Here is a 24,639-nt window from a genome sequence, read left to right on the forward strand (position 1 = left end):
AACAAGTTCCAAACAAATTCAAGCTGTTCTGCAGGCTCAGGGGAGCATCAGTGTCAGCGCAAACTATCCGTCGACATTTAAACAAAATGGAACGCTAGGGCAGGAGGACCCCACTGCTGACACAGACGTAAAAAAACAAGACTACAGTTTGCCAAAATGTTCTTGAGTAAGCCAAAATCCTTCTGGGAAAACATCTTGTGGACAGATGAGACCAAGATAGAGCTTTTTGGTAAAGCACATCATTCTGCTGTTTACCGAAAACGGAATGAGGCCTACAAAGAAAAGAACACAGTACCTACAGTGAAATATGGTGGAGGTTCACTGATGTTTTGGGGTTGTTTTGCTGCCTCTGGGACTGGGTGCCTTGAAAGTGTACAAGGCATCATGAAATCTGAGGATTACCAAAGGGTTTTGGGTCGCACTGTAGAGCCCAGTGTCAGAAAGCTGGGTTTGCATCCGAGATCTTGGGTCTTCCAGCAGGACAATGACCCCAAACATATGTCAAAAAGCACCCAGAAATAGGTGTCAACAAAGCAGTATATCTCTTCTGTCTGTTATTTTCAGAGTGGATTAGATATTTTGCTCCCCAACCATATAGTTGGTTATTTATATTTACCACTGCATAGAGATATTTAAGAATAAATTGCCTTTTTTTAAAAAAAACTTTACATATTAAATTATACACCACACTTTTTTCTCAGGTTATTAACCGATTAATTTAAACAATAATCGGCCAACTAATCGATTATGAAAATAATCGTTATTTGCAGCCCTAGTTCCAATGCACACAAAGGGAATAAACGTGTATAGCAAAACATGTGTTGCTGCAATACTTTTCTGTGAGAAATACTTGATTTTCTGGAAAAATGTCTAGGTTCCAACAATTTCGGCCATGACTGTATATTCATAATGCGTAGATCAGACCACTAGAACAATGTCAGTATTCAGTGCTCATCATCTTTTTATGGCCATAGCCAATCACTACTTAATGTACATGTAAAACCCTAGCACTGTGTATGGCAAATTATTATTATTACTATTATTATTATTATTATTATTCACGATTTATATAGCGCCAACAGTTTATGCAGCGCTTTACAATGTAGAGGGGGGACAGCACAATTAAAATACAGAAGGAACAGGAGGGCCCTGCTCGTAGAAAACTACAAACTACTGCATTTTTTTAAACTAAAATATTTGTTTTCAACTTTATTTTATCCTTTGTTGTATCTCAGTGCTGTTGATCTCCTTCAGTCACGCTCTGTCTTCACTGGGATAGCTGCATGTTGTTTCTTGGGGCGAATGTCCTGATAATGACCACAGTGCACCATGCCTGCATAGTGTGGGTGTCAAAAGCTCCTTGTAGTCTCCAACAGAAGTGCATAGGACAGGGTGATAATTCAAGAGGATACCTGGGAGGCATTGACACGGTGTTGTCACTCTACTAAGGAAGTTCCTGACTAAGGACCTTCATGGCAGGATCACAAGGTATTACGGTAATGAAATGTCAGTCACAGCTCTCTACTCTGCTCTCCTCCTCCTCCCTGGAGCGCTGAGCTGTGGAGGGAGCAGAGTGGCCGTCTCAGCGGCTCGCTGAGAGGCTGAGTCGGCTCGCTGAGAGGCTGAGTCGGGTGTCAGTCCAGGGACCTGGCAGGTCCAGCCTCCGTGGTCAGGATGACGCGGTACCTGGACTGACATTGGTGACGTCCCTCTCTCTGCTGAAAACAGCTCACAGGAGTGCAAAACTAATTGCACTCCTGTGATCCATAGACCTACAGCCAAATGAGCTTTGGATATACTTCTCATTTTAACCACTTAAGGACCGAGCCTCTTTCTAAGATTTTGGTATTTACAAGTTAAAGTGGAGCTCCACCTTAAACAAAAAAATATTAAAAGCCAACAGCTACAAATACTGCAGCTGCTGACTTTTAATAAATGGACACTTGCCTGTCCCAGGGTCCAGCGATGTCGGCAGCCGATCGTTCGCTCCTCTCTCGGCTGCCCCCACTGCCATCCTCGGTCAGGGAATCAGGAAGTGAAGCGTTGCGGCTTCACTGCCCGGTTCCCTACTGCGCATGCGTGAGTCACGCTGCGCATCTACACTGGTCCCCGTTGTGTTCTGGGAACTGTGTGTTTCCCAGAACACAACGGGGGGTGGGGCGGGCATTTGCGGCTAGCTGCGGCAAGCTATTCCTGGAAGTGGGTGCAGATACCTGTATTATACAGGTATCTGCACCCCCCTCCCCCCTGAAAGGTGCCAATTGAGGCACCGGAGGGGGGGAGGAATCCGATGAGCGAAATTTCCACTTTAGGGTGGAACGCCGCTTTTAAGGGTTTTTTTTTTTTTGCTAGAAAAATGACCCCCAAACATTTATATATATTTTTTTTCTAACACCCTAGAGAACAAAATGGCGGTCGTTGCAATACTTTGACGCACCATATTTACGCAGCAGTCTTACAAGCGCACTTTTCTTTTTTACTTTTTGCACTTTTTTTGAATAAAAAAAATAGGACAACAGTAAAGTTAGCCCAATTTTTTTTAAATTGTGAAAGATAATTTTACGCCAAATAAATTGATACCCAACACGTCATGCTTCAAAATTGCTCCCGCTCGTGGAATGGCTTCAAACTTTTACCCTTAATCTCCATAGGCGACGTTTAAAAAATTCTACAGGTTGCATGTTTTGAGTTACAGAGGAGGTCTAGGGCTAAAATTATTGCTCTCGATCTACTGATCACAGTGATACTTCACCTGTGTGGTTTGCACACCGTTTTCGTATGCGGGCGCTGCTCACGTATGCGGGCGCTTTTGCACGCAAGCTTTTGCACGCAAGCAAAAAATACTGATTTTATCTTGTAAGCAACAAGTGTGTGTGTGTCTGTAGATAGAGATAGAGATCGCGGACCTCCAGCTATTGCAGAACTACAAGTCCATGAGGCATAGCAAGACTGACAGCCAGAGGCATGATGGGACTTGTAGTTTTACAACAGCTGGAGGTCCGCTAATTGCATATCCCTGCCCTAGAAAATAAAATGGTGGTCATTGCAATATTTAATGTCACACTATTTGTGCAGTGGTCTTTCAAACGCAATTTTTTTTTTTTGGAAAGAATGCACTTTTATTCTAAGTAAAAAGAATTGTGATTTCTCATTTTATCCAGAATCGTGCAGCTCTAGCCCCAGGTTTGGTTTTTATTGTATAGTTTACATTGGTCCAGCTTGGTTCACAGAATACATATTTCATATCTGTTGGACAGCTGTGGAAGCAGGTAATCTCTGTAATAATAGGTGCTACAACAGTAATCATTACGGTTATCCAAGGCCCGTGACGAGTGGCTGCCCTTCTACACAGTGAATTCAGGGGGTTGCCTGTTTGACATGGCCGCCATCCACAGAATGCATTGTTTCTTTTTTTTTTTTCTTATGTATACAAGGCTTTCTCTGATTGGAGGATGTGAAGAGGCATTTTTTTTTTTTTTTTAAACACATGCATGCTATTTACCTGCAAAAGCCTTCCTTGTGTAGACATCCAGGAGCCATGAAACTGCTGCTGGGTGCTGCCATCTTAGATGTGATGTCAGCAGACTCACATCTAAGCTGCCACTCAAGTGATTCTTTGTAGGTATTCTACTTTCCAGTAGCTACGTAAAGGATTACGTAAGGAGGTAAAATGAGGGGCGGAGGAGCTGGGCCAGCACAGCACAATGAGTAATTGGACACTCCTGGAAGAGGAGAGAGTTATGATGTGCAAGGAGGGAGGGGGCTGTGCTAGGCAATTGATTCTTCTGGAATTTTGATATGCTTAGACTTAGAGCATACAAAGTCATGAATTTCAATGCACAACCTCACTTCACCAATAGAGCTGGGCTTATTTCTCCATTTCCAGATGAACAGTGTAGAAATGTATCCAATCTCAAACAACCTTAATTGTTTTAAATGTTTCAATCGTACACACTTTCATAACATTGTATACTACCCCGCAGCCTTTTGTTTTGTCATCAGCTGTTACATGTCAACTGTCAGTTCTGGGGCCCGGGGCTTATCTGTCCAGTGATAATCTATCACAGGATTTCCTACTAGTGTCACACACCCAGGCTCACAGCTTCAGGCTTCCTCTTCTTCTTTTCTTTTCTTTTTTTTTTTTTTTTTTTTTTTTTGTTATTTGTTTTTTTTCTTCTTTTACCTCAGATATAAATATTACATTTCCCAGTGTTTTATGTAGACAATAAATGAACCCCTCTCTGCAGAGTAGCGGAGCTCTGGTTGGAAGCTGCAATTACTGGCCCCCTACAGCTCACTGTTGCGTGATAAAACTGCTCACTCTGTTGTTAAAAAAATAAAAATAAAGTGTATCTAAATCCAAGAACTAAAATATTTTTTGGCGCCTATCAGTCTTTACTTTAGATGGTGACAGCATTAGTTTATCTTTATTTTGTTTTTTTCATTTTGTTTTTTGTTTTTTTTCCTTTTATATTTTCACTTGGCGATCCTGCCAGTAACGCACTTCCTGTCCTAAGGTGACAACAGTCATTCATTCTATCTATGGAAAGCAGTGTTGTCGCCCCAAGACCGAATTACACCTCCCGCTCTCTTCATCTTCTCACCATAGACTGAGGGGATTATGCAGTTCTCAATTAACTGAACAATGTAACTGATAAAGTTGGGTATACAGTAGTAGAATTTCCTTCCATCTTTTTTTTTCTATTCTTCAATGTTAGAACATTCATATTATTATTTTTTTTTTTTTTTTTAATCTTTAGTGGGGTCAAATCGACATTTTTGTTTTTGACTGTAGTAACAAGAAAATTTGGAAGAAACAGGATAGAAAATATTTCTCAAACAAAAAAAATCAAAAAAAATTCTAACCGTGAATGTGGCTTTTTGTTTGGTAAAACCTGTTCATTCCAAAATCAAATATTAGATCCCTCCAGTCCCTTTCCTTGTCTCAAAAGGGAGATGTCAGGGGACTGTGTAGACCCCTGATATCTCACCAAAGCCACCCCCTACAGGGCTGATAAAAAAGAAAAGAGAGAATTGTAATGAAAAAAAACACTGACCCTGTCCACTCCCCACCTCCCAAAAAAAAGAAAGCATTGAAAAAAAAAAAAAAAAATCTATATAAATTGTAAAAAAAAAAAACTATTGACACAGTCCACGCCTCATCAGTGCCTCATCCGTGCTGCATATTAGTGCCACTGTCACATGACATTTAAAAAAAAAAGTATGAGAGACAGAGAAAACAAGACGACCAGTGGGTGCCGGCCAATGGATCACTGCCGGCACCCGCTAATCGGTGAGGAGGAAGACAGGACAGAGCTATGTCCTGTCAGTGGCGATGTGGTGGATTTTGTTTCCCTGCAAAAAAAGAACTGGTACATCTCTTAGTAAAAACACCTCACAGTACACACAAACACTGGTTAGATACACGTTTAACCCTTTGATCGCCCTAGATGTTAACCCCTTCCCATCCAGTGTCATTAGTACATATTTTTAGCACTGATCACTGTATTAGTGTCACTGGTTCCCACAAAGTGTCAGATAGTGTCAGACTGTTCGCCATGCTATCACAGTCCCGATTTATAAGTCGCTGATCGCTGCCATTACTAGTATAAAAAAAAAATGTATATATCCTATAGTTTGTAGACACTATAACGTTTGCGTAAACCAATTAATATACACTTATTGGGATTTTTTTTTTTTTTTTTACCAAAAATTTTTTATTTTTTAAAAAATTATTTTTTAAAACCTTTTTATTGGATATGTTTTTATAGCAGAACGTAAAAAAAATTATATATACAGTTGTGCTCATAAGTTTACATACCCTGGCAGAATTTGATTTCTTGGCCATTTTTCAGAGAATATGAATAACACAAAAACATTTCTTTCACTCATGGTTAGTGTTTGGCTAAAGCCATTTATTATCGGTCAACTGTGTTTTTTATTTTATTTTTTTTAATCATAATGGCAACAGAAGCTACCCAAATGACCCTGGTCAAAAGTTTACATACCCTGGTGATTTTGGCCTGATAACATGCACACAAGTTAAAGGGGTTTGAAAGGCTATTAAAGGTAACCATCCTCACCTGTGATCTGCTTGTAATTAGTGTGTGTGAGTGTGTATAAAAGGTCAATAAGTTTCTGGACTCCTGACATACCCTTGCATCTTTCATTCAGTGCTGCACTGACGTTTCTGGATTCTGAGTCATAGGGAAAGCAAAAGAATTGTCAAAGGATCTGCGGGAATAGGTAGTTGAACTGTATTAAACAGGAAAGGCATATAAAAAGATATCCAAGGAATTGAGAATGCCAGTCAGCAGTGTTCCAGCTCTAATCGAGAAGTGAAAAATGAGGGGTTCTGTTGAAACCAAACCATGGTTAGGTAGACCAACTAAAATTTCAGCCACAACTGCCAGGAAAATTGTTCGGGATGCAAAGAAGAACCCACAAATAACTTCAGGTGAAATACAGGAATCTTTGAAAACATGTGGTGTGGCTGTTTCAAGATGCACAGTAAGGAGGCACTTAAAGAAAGATGGGCTACATGGTTTGAGTCGCCAGAAGAAAGCCATTACTACGCAAATGCCACAAAGTATCCCGCACAAAGTCATTTGGAGTGATGAGACCACAATTTTAGCTTTTTGGTCACAACCATAAACACTTCATTTGGAGAGGAGTCAGCAAGGCCTATGATGAAAGGTACACCATTCCTACTGCGAAACACAGAGGTGGATTGCTGATGTTTTGGGGATGTGTGAGCTACAAAGACACAGGACATTTGGTCAAAATTGTTGGCAAGATGAATGCAGTAGGTTATCAAATACCGGAGGAACATTTGCATTCATCAACTAGGTAGCTGCGCATGGGACGTACTTGGACATTCCAACATGACAATGATCCAAAACACAAGGCCGAGTCGACCTGTCATTGGCTACAGCGGAATAAAGTGAAGGTTCTGGAGTGGCCATCTCAGTCTCCTGACCTCAATATCATTGAGCCACTCTGGGGAGATCTCAAACGTGCACTTCATGCAAGACAGCCCAAGAATTTACAGGAACTGGAGGCTTTTTGCCAAGAGGAATGGGCAGCTTTTCCATCTGAGAAGATAAAGAGCCTCCTCCACAAATACCACAAAAGATTTCAAGCTGCCATTGATGTTAAATGGGACAATACACAGTATTAAGAACTGGGGTATGTAAACTTTTGTTTAGGGTCATTTGGGTAATTTCTGTTGCCATTGTGATTTAAAGAGAGTAAACACAGTTGATTTGATAATAAATGGCTTCAGCCAAACACTAACCATGAGTGAAAGAAAAGTTTTTTTTTTTTTTGTGTTACCACATTTTTCAGAGAATATGAATGATATTTTTTATATATACATTTTCAGTCCTCTTCTTCTTCTTTTTTTTTTTTTTGTTTATAGCATGTAAAATAAAAACCACAGTGGTGATCCAATACCACCAAAAGAAAACTCCTATTTATGGATTTTTTTTTTTAATAACCTTAATTTGGCTACAGCGTTGCATGACCACGCAATTATCAGTTAATGTAGCACAGTGCCAAAAAGCAAGACATGGTTTTGCACCATTTTCTGTAGATGCGTATTACACAATACAGAATCGTATAACAAAAGGCTGCAGTTCTACTTCCTTTGCTAAAGCTGGTTGCAGTGGAATATATCAAATTCATATTCTAGGTGGACTTTTTAGACTGTCATGAGAAAAGTAGCATAAAAACATGCCTAAAGTTGCTTTTGCAAACTTGTTTAGGCACCTTAAGCGTTTGGATGTACATTCATTCAATTGGCCAGAATATTAGTTTTTTTGGGATATTGAAATGAATGAACACTCGAGCGCTAACCATGCTTAGCGTTTAGGCACATTGGGTGTTTTTTCTGTCACAACGCTCCTCTCCGGAACATGCAAGTGATTTTTTTTTTTTTTTTTTTTTTGCCTCTAAATGTCAGTAAATGCCTATGTGTGCATGGACATTAGGCTAACTTAGAGGGGGTGTTTAATGGCAAAAGAACATCAAACGTCCTTTTAAAAGTGGTGTCTTTGACATCCAGTGTGCATAAGGCTTCAACTTTGCACTGTTGTAGTGTTTCCTGAATAGGAGTCACTAATTAATTCTGCTTGCTACCTGTAGTTTCAGTTGAACTGCAGATAAAGATCTGCTAGTCTTTTCTCTCCTCCGTTTATTTGTATATGTATTTCTTTGTTCATTACTAAGTATAGATTCATTGCACTTAGTCCTTGGTTTAAATTAACTTTAATAACAAAGTCAGCTGCGCATTCTGAAATCGCAGGCCTGAGACTGACATACCTTACCAAAAGACTTTTTTCACCTAAACATCCGCAGTAACTGGTCACCCCCATACTTGAAAGTTTGCATTTGGTAGCGGTCTTTATAATCTGATAAAACAAAAGTATTGTTTTGTCAGATTATAAATCTTACAGATTTATTTTACAGATAAATCTGTAAGATTATAAAGCTATTGGTAGCTGATCTTAAAGGCCAACGCGGTAGGATTGCATCCGCACTACAAGGGCTAACTGCTTGCTTACAGTGCTATGAAAAAAAGTATTCATACCTTTTGTGATGTTACAACCAAAAACGTAAATGGATTTTATGCGATAGACCAACACAAAGTGGCACATAATTGTGAAGTGAAAGGAAAATGATAAATGGTTTTCCAAACAAAAATGTTGTGTGGTATGTGTGTTTTTTTTTTTTTTTTTTCCCAACAAATAAGATGTGAAAGGTGTGGCGTGCATTTGTGTTCAGCCCCCCTGAATCAATACTTTTATAGAATCATCTTCAGCTGCAAGTCTTTTTGGGGATGTCTCTACCAGCTTTGCACATCTAGAGTGACATTTTCGCCTAGCTCTGTCAGATTGGATGGAGAGCATCTGTGAACAGCAATTTTCAAGTCTTGCCACAGATTCTCAATTGGATTTAGGTCTGGACTTTGACTGGGCCATTCTAACGCATGAATATGATTTGATCTAAACCAGAGGTCTTCAAACTATGGCCCTCCAGTTGTTCAGGAACTACAATTCCCATCATGCCTAGTCATGTCTGTGAATGTCAGAGTTTTACAATGCCTCATGGGATGTATAATTCCATAACAGCTGGAGGGCCGTAGTTTGAAGATCCCTGATCAAAACCATTCCATTGTAGCGCTGGCTGTATGTTTAGGGTTGTTGTCCTGTTGGCAGGTGAACCTCCGCCACAGTCTCAAGTCTTTTGCAGACTCGAACAGGTTTTCTTCTAAGATTGCCCTGTATTTGGCTCCATCCCTCTTCCTATCAACCCTGACCAGCTTCACTGTCCCTGCTGAAGAAAAGCATCCCCACAACATTATGCTGCCACCACCATGTTTCACAGTGGGGTGTTCAGGGTGATGTGCAGTGTTAGTTTTCCGACACACATAGCATTTTGCTTTTAGGCCAAAGTTAAATTTTGGTCTCGTCTGACCAGAACACCTTCTTCCACATGTTTGCTGTGTCCCCCACATGGCTTCTCACAAACTGCAAACAGGACTACTTATGGCTTTCCTTCAACGATGCTTTCTTCTTGCCACTCTTCCATAAAGGCCAGATTTGTGAAGTGCACAATTTTAATTGTTGTCCTTTTTGGACAGATTCTCCCACCTGAGCTGTGGATCTCTGCAGCTCCTCCAGAGTTACCGTGGGCCTCTTGGCTGCTTCTTTGATTAATTCTCTCCTTGTCTGTTTAGGTGGACGGCCATGTCTTGGTAGGTTTGCAGTTGTGCCATACTCAATCCATCATCTGAAAATGGAAAGAACAGTGCTCTGTGTGATGTTAAAAGCATGGGATAATTTTTTAGAACCTAACCATGCTTTAAACTTCTCCACATCTTTATCCCTGACCTGTCTGGTGTGTTATGTGCCACTTTGTGTTGGTCTATCAAACAAAATCCCAATAAGATACATTTACGTTTTTTGGTTGTAACTTGACAAAATGTGGAAAATTGGTATGAAACTATGAATGCTTTTTCAAAGCACTGTATGTCTAGGGGGCAATGAAGCCCTTTTAATTACCTGATCCTCCTTTCTGCTGCAGATGGTGGTCCTCCACCATGCTCCGATGGCAGACTGTCAGTGTCCTTACAGGGCTATGGTCCCATAATCTGGGCATCCAACCTCAGAATGCAGGGGAGAAAAGGCTCTGGGGAATGGTCTAACAGCAAGGAGGAGCCAGAGTAGCCTCCAGTGCAAGGGAGGAATCTACACAGAGGCAGCAGATTGCTGCACGTGTGGAGGAGGAAGTATTTTGTATTTTGAAGGACTGGTACTGTGGAAGATGGGCATAAAATGGTGAGCAAGGCAAAAGACTAGTCACTAGCTGATCTTTCCCCAATATAGACTTGCCATGCCTTTTATTCTGCACTGTTTCTGTGGAGGCAGCTATTTCAATAGAGTAGCTGGTGGAAAATGCACAGATACCCGTACACAGAATGGATGAAGAAAAAGCAGGGAAGTCTTTGCAATGCAGTACAGCTTCCTCTTTCAGCTTCAGTTATAGAACAGTGACTGGCACAGTATTGGCATTGTTGTTTTTCAAGAGAAATTCAAGACAAAAGGTAATTTTTTTTTGGGTACTGCTCTTACAATAATAGATGTATTAGACTGGTAGGGCTTTTAATTTTTGGGTATATAAAAGAATTGCAGCCACCCCCGCCCCTTTTGCATTTTTTTTTTATGTATTCATTTATTTTTTTTATCCAGCTGTATTTACTCGGTGCAACTTGTAACATCCAAGTGAAAGATATAACACCAACATGTCAGGTTAAAAAAAAAAAAAAAAAAAAAACAGAATCAGAGTTGGAAAAAGGATCACCCTCCTCCTAAAAATTACTGGTAAACTCAATCAGGTGTAGCTAATCACCTTCTCCAATGGCACACAAAGCCATTTGACTTTCAACTGTAATCAGCTGTGGTCATTTTGATAAGCTCAGCATGAAAAGAGCTTTCCTGGAGCATTTCAGTCCCTAGTAGTGCAATTGAAGCAAACAATCAATTATGGGTGCCAAGGCACTGTAAAAAGATCTCTGGGATAAAGTTGTGGACAGGCACAAGTTGGGAGGTGGATACAAAAAAAAAATCAAGGGCTTTATCAATGCCTAGAAGCACAGTGATGTCCATTAAGAAGTGGAAGGTATTTGGTACAACACAGACCCTCCCTGGATCAGGACATTGCACCAAACTGGATGAAAGAGCCAGAAGGAAACTGATCAGAGAGGCTACCATGAGGCCTACAGCAAGTCTGAAGCAGTTGCAGGGTTTTAAGACGGAGTGGTCATTGTGTACATGTGACATCAACATCACAGTTTCTCCACAAATTTGGCTTGTATGGGAGGGTTGTAAGAAAAAAAGCCTCCCCTCAAGAAAGGCCACATGCAGTCATGAGTGAGCTTTGCCAAAATGCACCTTTAAAGATTCTGAGGCCACATGGAAAAAGGTATTCTGGTCAAATGAGACTAAAATTTTTAATTATTTGGCCTCAACACCAAATAATATGTCTGGTGGAAATCCAATACAGCTCACCACCCAAATAACACCATTTCTACAGTAGGGCATGAAGGCGGTAATATTCTGTTATGGGGGTGTTTCTTTGCAGCAGGGACTGGAGCTCTTGTCCGAATAGAAGAAAAATGGATGGGACAAAATACCATCAAATTCCTGAGGAAAATCTTCTGCCAGAAAGTTGTCAATAGGAAGGTTTACCTTATTTTAAAAGGTAGTGATTCTTTTCTTTAACCACTGTATGTAAACCCAACATTTTATATTCCTGATATGTGCCTACTGTACCATGTATTGTATAAAAAAAAAAAAAACAAACAAAAAAAAATATTCTGTCCCCTTGGTATTGCTTTCTTTCTGTGAGGGTTTACATATGCTTTAAATAGTGGGTCCACTTTAAAAACTAGAAAACCATTTGACCTAACTTACAACTGGGACATCTTTTAACCACTTGCTGCCCGCCATATAGCAAAATGACGGCTGCAAAGTGGTTTCAGTATCCTGACTGGGCGTCATATGATGTCCTCAGGATATTAAGCCACTGCGCGCTCCCGGGGGCACGCATCGCGGCGATCGTTGTTGCGGTGTGTCAGTCTGACACACCACAACTCCGATCTAGGTAAAGAGTCTCTGATGGAGACTCTTTACCACGTGATCAGCCGTGTCCAATAACGGCTGATCATGATGTAAATAGGAAGAGCCGGTGATTGGCTTTTCCTCACTCGCGTCTGACAGACGCGAGTAGAGGAGAGCCGATCGGCTGCTCTCCTGACAGGGGGGTTCTGTGCTGATTGTTTATCAGCACAGCCCCCCCTCGGATCCCACCCAGGACCACACCAGGGAAGCCGCCCAGGACCACCAGGGAAGCCATCCACACTGGACCACCATGTATGACCCCTAGACCCCCAGGGAAATACTAATCTGTGCCCGGGCAGCTGCCAATCAATGCCCAGGCAGCTGCCAATCAGTGCCCACTAACAATGCCTACCACTGCCACCAGGGATGACCATCAGTGCTGCGTACCAGTGCCCATCAGTGCCACCCATAAGAACGCATCTTTGCAGCCTTTCAGTGCCCACCAGTGCCGCATATCAGAGCCCACATCAGTGCCCGCTCATTGGTGCCACCTCATCGGTGCCGCCTTATCAGTGCCCATCAGTAAAAGAGAAAACTTGCTTATTTACAAAATTTTTTAACAGAAACAAAAGCAAAACTTTTTTTTTTTTCAAAATTTTCTGTCTTTTTTTATTTGTTTAGCAAAAAATAAAAAATGCAGAGGTGATCAAATACCACTAAAAGAAAGCTCTATTTGTGGGAACAAAATGATAAAAATTTAGTTTGGGTACAGTGATGGATGACCGTGCAATTGTCATTCAAACTGCAACAGCACTGAAAGCTGAAAATTGGTCTGGGCAGGAAGGTGTATAAGTGCCCTGTATTGAAGTGGTTAAACACTGCAATCATTGCCTGTGCTGTATTTATTGTTTTATTTGTATGTCTTAGTCACTATATTTGTGTGTGTGTGTGTATACTATTTTTGTCCTTCTCTCGCTCTTCCTTTTTTAGCGTTTTCTATATTACTTCATTGCTTTTGAAGAAGCTGAGCTTCTGCCTAGCTCCTGAATTTAGATTCATAATTAGCCAGCATCTCCAGAGAATTTGCTTCAGTAGCTTAGTGGAGCTTTTTGCATCAAGTTTGCTTTACTCAGATTAAGAAGTCATTGCCACCTTGCCCTATTCAGGGCACAGTGACCCTTTCACATGGGCGGTCTGATTAGATCCACCTGTCAAGTTTTTCAGGTGGACCTGATCCGAGTTCCATGCATTCCTATGGATTGGTGGAGTGAAACTGGACTTGTGTCTGTTTACACCCACCTACCTTCTGGTCCAATCAGGCCCACTAAAGAAAACTGGAGGGGGACTGCATCCTCTTCCGTTTTGGGCAGACCGGATCAGAGGCAGCTAGGTGTAAATGGACAGCGGAGTTTGTTTACTCATGGCTGCCCATAGAGTAGAGCGGGCTCTGTCTGTGTCTGCTCTGCATAAACTGAGCGGTCACGGTCCTGTCATCTGCCCAGCTCTGCTCTGATCAACAAGGGATCTGTGAGTCGATCCCCTGCTGATCGGAATGCAAACCGCCTGTGTGAAAGGGCCCAAAAGGCCCTAACCCACTCATACTCCCCTTACCAGAGGTCCCTCGCTGCTCCTGCCTCCTTTGCAGCCAGTGACGATGCCTGATTCTTCTTCTAAGTATGGGGGAGCACACAACTTTCTCTCCTGTAAGCTAATCGCTTACTGTCACATGACATAGCATAAGGAAATTACTTTTTTTATGTTACTTTCTGTTCCAGAGACAGGAAATAAGAGGAGATCTATCTAAAATGGGGGAAATCCACAGTTGTCACCAGAACAGGCGTCCCCAGTGGAAGATTGATTTTTTTTTTTTTTTTTTTTTTTTAATTTCCCATCACTTTCTGTCCCTGTGGTAAAGGTCACCAGGTGTTATAGGGATGGTAAGTTTCCCCATTTGCATCACAGACGGAATTAAAACCAAGGACAGGGGATTCTAACCTTTCCTTCCTCAAATAAAAACTAAAAAAAATACGTTTTTCTTGTATGTGTTAGAGTTATGCTGGACAAAGTGCATGAATCCACGTTTCCCATCAGTGCATGAATCCACGTTTCCCATCAGTGTTTCATGCCGCTTAGGCAGCCTGTGCCTGCTTTAGCCTGGTCCCTTTCTGTTGTGGTTCTTTGCATTGGGACCAGCAATATTTGCTGTGATTTTATGACCCATTTTTATATCCGTCAGATGTACATCAATTTACATCAATAAATTAGTCGTCATCTACTGAATTTCTATTGTTTGCTAAGTTTCTCTCTAACTCAGGATTTTTTTTTCCTTCAGAGATCCTGAACGGGGTAATCTGCAGCATCAAAAAGGATGGCGAGTGGAAGGTAAGTGATCAACTTGAGCAAAACTCATTACTATCACTAACGTTCTGACAAAACCTCATTACTTTTAGGCCTCTTTCACCCGGACGATCGGTATGTCCGTTTTTCATCCTTCCGTTTTCGGATGAAAAACGGACATACATTCATCCCTATGGAGCGTCGGATGTCAGCGGTGACATGTCCGCTGACATCCGACCCCGCTCCGATCCGAAAAGTGTAACGGAGGAAAAACCTACTTTTCCATCCGTTTTCGGATCGGGTGACGACGGACACTACGGTCCGTCATCATCCGATCCCCCATAGGGGAGAGCGGTGCTCTGACAGGTCCGTCGCTGCACAGCGTGCAGCGATGCACCTGTCCTCTTCCTGCTCAGCGGGGATCGGCGGAGCGATCCCCGCTGAGCCAGCGGATGTTCACGGGGCGGATCATCACTGATCCGCCCCGTGTGAAAGAGGCCTTACTTTCATTTTCTGTCTTTTTATCGTTGTGCTTGTTTATAAGAAAAAAAAAAGTAAAATAATGTGCCGTTATTTTGTTGTGTGTTCTAAGGAAAGCCATGTTATCCTGACTTTGTAGATGTGTCACCCTGTTGCAATTTACTTTTTCCTACATTGGATTGATTTTGGTGCTGCATGCTAGTTGAGCTTTATATGAAGGCTAGAATAAATTGTACTTATTTTATCCATGTATCAAGCTTGATTATGTGAATTATTTTGTACACACACCATTTGGCATGTTACACAGACTGGTGGCACTGGTCAATTTTGAAGATGAGCAAGTTTTCACCGATCTGTGGCTACTGAATGATGGTTACTTGTGGACCTTTGTGTCATTGAGAAACATTCACGTCTGCCCAGTTTTCTTTTTCTTTGGATTAAAAAAAAAAAAAAAGTTGAAGTAAACCCATACATACATACATACATACATACATACATACATACATACATACATACATACTGAGGCTTCACAAGAAATCAATTACAAGTCATATTCTTACTTTGCAGTCTAAGTATACAGCAGTATCATGGGCATGGTTCGTTAGACATATATCCCTGACGAACTGGTCTTTTCCATTCCCAGGGCATTACTTGTATTGCACAACCCAGGATCCCTGAGCCAGTGTTTTTTTTCGATTTGTCTCACCCAGCATTCATACCTAGCAGCCTACCCATGACCAGGTCCACCGGGGCAAATCCTGGTACATCCAGCCATGGGCCCCAGAGTTTCTCAAACTCCTGTGAGCATCCACTGTTGGTATATGGTATTGCTCCCACTAATCCATTCTTTAACTGTGGGTGGTTCCTCCGGTTTTCCAGTGTGTCATTATTAGCTTACGTGCCAAAAATAGGGTTCTGGTAACTGCCACCCTGACGCACTCTTCCTATTCAAATTCCTCTAGTACATTGAGTAAGCACTTTTTTGGATTTGTAGGCATAGAGATCTGAAATACCCTGTTTATGGTGTCCACCACTCCCTTCCAGTAGGGGTGTAGTTTTGGGCACCTCCACAGTCCCTGATCTCTTTTACATCTGGTTCATAGTGGTGTTGGTCGAAGACCCATAATATACATTCTTAAGGAATGTAATATACTCTCAGTAGAATGTACAGTTGCGTTGGCCTCTGCGATACATATAGTGAACAGGTGGGTACCGCCTGCGGAGCCTCCTCCCACTGATCGCCATCCATCTGCCCTACATCTCCCTCTGCCCAGTCTTCTTACAAGAAACAGTGCATGCTTGGTCAGTCTGCTACTTCTCTCAATGGAGGAGGATTATCCATGTGACATAAATATTTTCTAGCTTGTTGAATGGAGGAAGTTCTCGTTATCTCCACCTTGGTAGCCTCACATGGCCTTTTCCTGAACATTGCTTCAGGTTTTGGCAGCAGGTCATTTATCGCCTTAGAAATCTCTGTACATATAGACATTAAAGACAGAACTAAACTTGATACCTGTGGCCTCAGTGGCATGTTGCTTTGTGAACCAGACTGTAGCGTTAAAATAAGAACAGCAGTCAATCTACAAATCCTACTGATAATTGTTCTTTCTAAGCAAGGACAAAAATGTTTAGTCCACCTCACCTTTGAAAGGCATAGGAACTCGGGAGACCAAGGAGCTGTACTTGCAAATGTAATGGATATGAATCCCGCTTTTAAATGATTTCTGCTCCCAGAAAAATGTGTACTAATTATGTACATTTTAAGGGATTTACCACACTCATTAGACTGGGAGACATATATCCACTAAATTGTACCTCACTTGTCGGCTGTTCTCTTTGGAACTGCAGGAACATGGGGGGGGGGGGGGGGGAGTAGGCTTGAAGTGTTACTAAACCCACAACAGTAAAATCAGTCTGTATATGCAGTAATGCATGCTTGGTACACTCTCTGTGGAACCTAAGGGGTTAATCCTCCATATTGTGTAAAAAGGCTGTTTGATCTTGTCTTCTCTGATCCTCCCCTCCTTCCACTCTCCCCTGATAATTTCCTGATAACACAGGGTCTATGGCGTTAGGCTGAACATACGCAGTTTGGTGTGTATTGCTAGAGAGGTGTGTGGTGCGTGAATTTTGTTTTTGTTTTTTTGGAGAGTGTATGTGATGGACACTGTCCAGACAGAGGGTCAGGGGTCTTGCAGTCTCATAGTACAGTCCAGAAAACTCCTCCTACAAGCTTTAACCAGTGCTTGGCTGGTTACTGATAGAATTCACAAGACTGCTTTAACCACTGATGAGAAAAGGTATTTAGCAGTTTATATTTATGTTCTGTGTACTGTGGGAGACCAGATATAGTGAATGCAGGCTCCTGGGTTTAGTAACATTTTTAAATTCCATAGTCATTTTGGGGTGACACAAATTTTTTGCAATACGGACCACTTGTTGTTTTTTACTGAGCCTTTTCGGTCCGAGATGTAAGGGAGGGCTTCGCAGATTTTAGCAATGTATGTCAATCAACCAAGAGATGCAGCGCTTTGGTGTGGATAGCAACAAGAAGTACCTTATTTTGTTATTGTCTTCCTTCCTCAAGGTCTTGCTGGTCGACCACACCAGTATGCGCATACTGTCTTCATGCTGCAAGATGTCCGATATACTGGATGAAGGCATAACTAGTAAGTGAGGGTGCAGTTTTCAAGGAAAATAAAGTACAAGTATTCTGATGTTGCAGGATGTGTCTTAATTTTTTTTTTTTTTTTTGATTTGTCAATAAGATGTTTACATCAGAGTATTAAATAGAAAACAGATTTGGCCTGCTCTGGATAAATTTGTAACCACACATGCCCTTCTAATGCCGCATACACACAAGCGGACTTTTCGACCGGACTGGTCCGACGGTCTACTTGGCGGACTTTCCGAACAAACGGACTTGCCTACACACGATCACACCAAAGTCTGACTGATTCGTACATGATGATGTACCACCGGACTAAAATAAGGAAGTTGATGGCCAGTAGCCAATAGCTGCCCTAGCGTCGGTTTTCGTCCGCTGGACTAGCATACAGACGTGCAGACTTTTCAGTAGGAACTGGGTCCGGCAGAGTTCCGACGTAAAGATTTGAAACATGTTCCAAATCTAAAGTCCGTCAGATTTTCGACCGAAAAAGTCCGCTGCAGGTCCGATGAAGCCCACACACGGTCGAATTATCCGTCGGACCAGTCTGGTTGAAAAGTCCGCTCGTGTGTACGTGGCATAAGGCCCCTTTCACACATGCCTTCAGTTTGTTTCATCAATTCACTTTGAACTGCACTGTATTTCACTGTACAGGAGTGTTGGTTACAATTCAATTAGGATAATTCCAGTAGCAGTTAGGGGATTCTTGAGTATATGGATCACCCAGGACAACCCTTAAAATGTAACTATTATCCACTAAAGGACCAGCCTCGTTTTGGAATTTAGGTGTTTACATGTTTAAAACAGGTTTTTTTGCTAGAAAATTACTTAGAACCCCCAAACATTATATATTATTTTTTTCTAGCACCCTAGAGACTAAAATGGCGGTCATTGCAATACTTTTTTTTTCACACCGTATTTGCGCAGCGGTCTTACAATCGCGCTTTTTTGGAAAAAAAAATCACTTATTTGAATAAAAAAATAAGACCACAATAAAGTTAGCCCAATTTTTTTTTTTAATTGTGAAAGATAATGTTACGCCGAGTAAATTGATACCCAACATGTCACGCTTGAAAATTGCGCCCGCTCGTGGAATGGCGTCAAACTTTTACCCTCAAAAATCTCCATAGGCGACGTTTAAAAAAATTCTACAGGTTGCTTGTTTTGCGTTACAGAGGAGGTTTAGAGCTAGAATTATTGCTCTCGCTCTAACGATTGCGGCGATACCTCACATGCGTGGTTTGACCACCGTTTTCATATGCGGGCGCTACTCAACTATGCGTTCGCTTCTGCGCGCAAGCTCGTCGGGACGGGTTTTTTTTTTTTTTTAAATAATTTTATTTTACATGATTTTATTTATTTTTACACTGTTTAAAAAAAAAAATGGTGTCCCTTTTATTCCTATTACAAGGAATGTAAACATCCCTTGTAATAGAAAAAAAGCATGACAGGACCTCTTAAATATGAGATCTGGGGTCAAAAAGACCTCAGATCTCATATTTATACTAAAATGCAATTTAAAAAAATGACATTGAAAAAAATGTGCCTTTAAGACGTATGGGCGGAAGTGACGTTTTGACGTCGCTTCCATCCAGCAGTGTCATGGAGACGAGTGGGCGCCATCTTAGCCTCACTCATCTCCAGGCACAGCAGGGAGACAGACGCGATCGCCTCCGCCGCTACCGATGGCTCCGGTAAGCAGCGGAGGGCACCGGATCACAGCGAGAGGGGGGGCCCTCTCCCGCCACCAATAAAAGTGATCTCGTGGCGAATCCGCCGCAGAGACCACTTTTATCTGAAAGCTGCCGCCGCACGAGAACGGGGATACCGGGGTTATGGCAGCTAGCTGCTGCCATAACAACGATATCTGCCGCCAAACTTTGGACGTACATCGGCGTGCGACGGTCGGCAAGTGGTTAAATTGAAGAAAACAATTGCAAGACAAGCAAGTTTCAGATAAGGCTATGGAACCACTTGTGAGCTTTAAATACAGTAGTAGATAAGATGGTAAACCACAAATCTATGAGTTTTAAAAACTTCTTAATGGTTTATAGCTGGGGTGTTCAGTTGATATAGGGAGCCTCAAATGTGGGACCGGACCTCAAAGGGCCACACACAATAATATTTAGTGAATGTAAAGCTACAGAAAGCTGTACCACTGAAGAGATGCCACAGGAGATAGTCAAGAGACTTCATTTATGCTATAGGAGTTTATGAAGACTGGGGACATGCTTCAGAAAACAGTCATAGAGTAAAGAAACTTTATTTGAGAATGGTAGAGATTTCTGCTATTGTAGCACATTTGCGCACAGCACTCTGAAAAATTACTTTTGCCGCATTTGATATTTCTCCTATCGAGATCCATTTATAAAAGATTATAGGAAAAAACACATGAAAAAGAAATGGAATGGGGAGCCCAGTAAAATAGTGGGCACACGATGCCTGCATGTAAAACTTTTTAAACTTTGTAATTGCCCATGATGGGACCCCACTGATACCAAATGCACAAGGCTTTAAATCCTTAACTTTGCTAAGTCCTAACATGACAACCACAGTTTCTTGGGGAAATGGAAGAAATGGTAAAAGATAAATTGTGGCTACATTGTTCCAATACATGCATATTTACCCACTACTTCTTCTTCCTTTTTTTTTTTTTTTTTTTTTTTTTTAAAGGTTTTGTAAGGACAGATAAATAAATACCCGTTGACCTACCAGATGTGCACTTAACCTCAGTCTTGTTGTGGGCTGACAATATACAACATTTTGTGAACTTGAGTGTTGTCAAACCTGCCCACTTGTCTTTAAACTACTCAAGCTCTCCCACTGTCATCATCATTACAATATACACTGTTTTCATTCAATAGTAAAAGATAAGAATTAGGAGGGCTAATTAGGTAATTGAGTTAACACAGAAGGTGTGCAGAGGACACACAGGACAACTAAATTACTGACTCAATTAACATGTATTTTTCTGCACATACATTGAGGGGAAAAAAGTATTTGATCCCCTGCTGATTTTGTAGGTTTATCCACTGACAAAGAAATGATCAGTCTATAATTTTAATGGTAGGCTTATTTTAACAGTGAGAGACAGAATAACAACAAAAATATCCAGAAAAATGCATTTCAAAAAAGTTATAAATTGATTTGCATTTTCATGAGTTAAATAAGTATTTGACGCCTTCTCAAAACATGACTTCGTACTTGGTGGCAAAACCCTTGTTGGCAATCGGAGGTCAGATGTTTTTTTGTAGTTGGCCGCCAGGTTTGCACACATCTTAGGAGGGATTTTGTCCCACTCCTCTTTGCAGATCCTCTCCAAGTCATTAAGGTTTTGCGGCTGACGTTTGCTAACTCGAACCTTTTGCTCCCCCCCCACATATTTTCTATTGGATTAGGGTCTGGAGACTGGCTAAGCCACTCCAGGACCTTAATGTGCTGCTTCTTGAGCTACTCCTTTGTTGCCTTGGCCGTGTGTTTTGGGTCATTGTCATGCTGGAGTACCCATCCATGACCCATTTTCAATGCCCTGGCTGAGAGGAGGTTCTCGCCCAAGATTTGATGGTACATGGCCCCGTCCATCGTCCCTTTTGGTGCGGTGACGTTGTCCTGTCCCCACCCCCAAAGCATAATGTTTCCACCTCCATGTTTGACGGTGAAGATGGTGTTTCCCTACAATCCAAACGAGTTGAGGTTGATGCCAAAGGGCTTGATTTTTGGTCTCGTCTGAAACACTTTCACCCAGTGAATTTAGATGTTCATTAGCAAATTTCAGATGGGCCTATACATGTGTTTTTTCTTGATCAGGGGGACCTTGCTGGCGCTGCAGGATTTCAGTCCGTAGAATCCTGTGCCTGACATCCTTGGACAGCTCTTTGGTCTAGGCCAGTGGTTCTCAACTCCGGTCCTCAGGGCCCACTAACAGGCCAGGTTTGCAAGATAACTGAAATACATCACAGGTGACATCATTTGCTGCTCAGTGATTGCAGTATTCTAGTCTGCATCTCTTCAAGGTAATACATAAAATCTGGTCTGTTGGTGGGTCCTAAGGACTGGAGTTGAGAACCACTGGTCTAGGCCATGGTGAAGAGATTGGAATCTGATTTGCTTCTGCGGACAGGTGTCTTTTATACAGGTAACAAGCTGGGATTAGGAGCACACCCTTTAAGGGCCGGTACACACTGCTGTGATGCCAGACATCGTATTTGATGTGCACCGCATTGCTGTGCAGATCACATGCGATGTCTGATGCAAATTCAGCCATACAAACTGGCTGAATTTGCATCACATTCGGACCAAATTCGTGCAGGACCCTCCCCTTTTTTTTATTTTATTTATTTATTTATTTTTTGGTCCACACCAGAATCGGATCAGAATCTGTGTGAACACCCATGCGATCTGATTCCTGTCCGAATTCACAGTTCGCACTGCGATCTTCGAACCGATCTGGGGGTGTCGATAATTTTGTATTGACGCCCGCAGCTGTTCGCAGAGGGCAGTGTGAACTGCCTGTGAGTCAGGTGCGATGTGGGAACACGCACTGGATTTGGAGGGTTTTCCGCATCGCACCAGTGTGTGAACCAAGCTGTAGCCCACGTTCACATTGGGCTGATTTGGCATGTGATTTGACATGTCATGTGATTTGACATGTCAAATCGGCGGCTATTGCTGGCAATAGCACTGTCCGAATTGGTGTGGCGCTGACTTTGCGGTGCCATACCAACTCCTAAAAGTAGTTCTTGTACTACTTTTGGCAACTTTGGGGGCGATTTGAATAGACGTCTGTTCATGAACCCGATGTCTTACAAATCCCCCACCCCCCCCAAGTCAGACTGCATTGACGGTTTGAAATCGTGCTCCTAATCTCAGCTCATTGCCTGCTTTTTCTGGATATTTTTGTTGTTATTCTGTCTCTCACTGTTAAAATAAACCTACCATTAAAATTATAGACGGATCATTTTTTTGTCGGTGGGCAAACCTACAAAATCAGCAGGGGATCAAATACGTTTTTCCTTCACTGTATCAAATAGATATACCAAAATGCTTTCAATTATTTTTTTGAAAGACCAAAGGATAGCAAATTCGAGAAAGAAGTGCATTGTTAGGGTTTACATACACATGTTCAAATATTGAATTGGGAGAGAATAGTGTCACATATATCCTTTTGTTTCTTTCCTGTATGCAGTTGTGGAAGATGTTAATAAGAGAAGAGAGCCCATTCCGAGCCTGGAAGCCATTTATCTCATCACTCCTAGTGAGAAGGTAATTCATTTCCTGAGTGTATTTGTGTTTATTTTATTAGTATTATTTAAAAAGACTAAGCTAACCTTTATTAAAAAAAATAATAATAAATGCACATATTTTTGCAGGTAAAAAAAATTAACATTTCTTATTTTTTTTTAAAAACAAGAGCCTGTAATGTATTGCACCTGCGATCAGGCTCCTGCACACACTACATACAAATCTGTTACCCATACCTGTGTACAGGCTTTCAATTTCAGATCTGTGAATGAACTACAAGCATGCTGATCATCACACTTAGTCCCTTTGCTGCGGTGAAAGATGGGATTTGTATTTTCTTCATTCACAGATTGGCGTTTTCAAAATGTGGCAGTAGATGCGGAGAGAAGAATCCTTGCCCACTATCATGCTGGGGGGGGGGGGGGATGGGGCAGGGGTGGACTAGAACCTAAATACGGGTTCAACTTGTTCTAAAAGGTGAACTTTGCTTTGACATTTGGCCTGTATACTTGCATTATTTTTTAAAATTATTTTTTAATACATATGCTTGGCTTTACTGTCAGGCATATGTCCTAGTTAGAGCAGAACATGGTAAGATATTTATGATCTATATTCAAAGGATACTTGCACAAGCCAAAGTTTAATGCATCACACAGCCATCAGGCAGATTTTGCGCACATATGGTGAAAGGTTTGTTTCCAGTTCTCCATGGAAATGGGAATTGTTACTCAAACTTAGCAGTTCACTTACTAATTGTTACTGCTGGCTTGCAAAGCTCAGAAGTACTTCTTTAATTAGAAAATTACCCTGAACTTGGGTTCTAAATAGGCATCATTCAGTTTCTACGACTCGTTGCCACTGGTTTCAATGAGTTTTTATACAAGTTTTGACCCTTCAATAAGTGGCAAACCCCCATCGCATCCCACAATGTAATGCTGGACCATGTTAAGTTGGTCACTGAGACACCTGCATTGCATTGTTGAATGCAGCAGCTTGATAAAACCTGCATGCTGTTCAAAAAGATTTTGAGGTACAGCTGAGAAATCCTATGTTTTACCAATGAACTGGATAACATAGGAAGGAACAAATGGTTTGGGAAAACAAAAACGTCATCCTTTTTACTATTTAAATATTGGTAATGATTTTTTGGTGGCTCCTTGAGCTAAACCCCATCTGCTCTTCAAGTTATATACAGCTTTCAGATGCACCTGTTCATATCTTAGGGCATTTTTGTGCTTAAAGTGGACCTTCCCTTTTTTATTACCCTCCCCTTGTGCCTCCCTTCCACTTTGTCATCTTTTAAAAAAACAGTGCATGCTCAGATCTCAAGTATTCAGGACCTGGAAGAGACCTGTGGTACGCCTGCATGAGAATCCCCATCACATGCACAGACAGGCCGTAGATCTCTGCCAGGTCTCAAATATCTGGGAGAATGCAGTGCCTGGCACCCTGAGTAAACCTGCAAATGTGTAATTTGACAATCCCCAGGAAACAATGGGGGTGCATATATAATCCTTGCAGGAAGTGTTGCCTTGCAGTAAATGTACTACACTTTCCGAATAATAATCATTTTTCAGTTATGTAAGATGGGGATAGGAAACAATCGATTAAAGGTTCATGTAATGAGTGTAATGGTCTGCTTCAATACATATTTTAATGCAAACATAGGAGCATTTTTTTTTTTTTTTTTTTAATCTTCGCAGGTTTTGGATGCTAACACACACACACACACACACACACACACACACACTACTGGTACATATGTAATTCTTTGCTTTACTAGACATTTCT

At 41.5% G+C, this 24,639-nt stretch overlaps 1 protein-coding gene across 1 annotated transcript in view; it reads left to right on the plus strand.

Annotated features, from left to right (window-relative positions):
• The window catches only part of STXBP2 (syntaxin binding protein 2), an 81,874-nt gene that overhangs the window by 11,185 nt on the left and 46,050 nt on the right, over nucleotides 1-24,639 (plus strand). The window contains exons 2-4 of the mRNA XM_073622373.1: nucleotides 14,455-14,504; nucleotides 17,527-17,608; nucleotides 22,793-22,869. Coding sequence (XP_073478474.1) covers nucleotides 14,455-14,504; nucleotides 17,527-17,608; nucleotides 22,793-22,869 — 209 coding nt within the window. The remainder of the gene's footprint in view (nucleotides 1-14,454; nucleotides 14,505-17,526; nucleotides 17,609-22,792; nucleotides 22,870-24,639) is intronic.

Source organism: Aquarana catesbeiana, linkage group LG03 (assembly GCF_042186555.1).
Source record: "Aquarana catesbeiana isolate 2022-GZ linkage group LG03, ASM4218655v1, whole genome shotgun sequence".
Classification (NCBI taxonomy): Eukaryota; Metazoa; Chordata; class Amphibia; order Anura; family Ranidae; genus Aquarana; species Aquarana catesbeiana.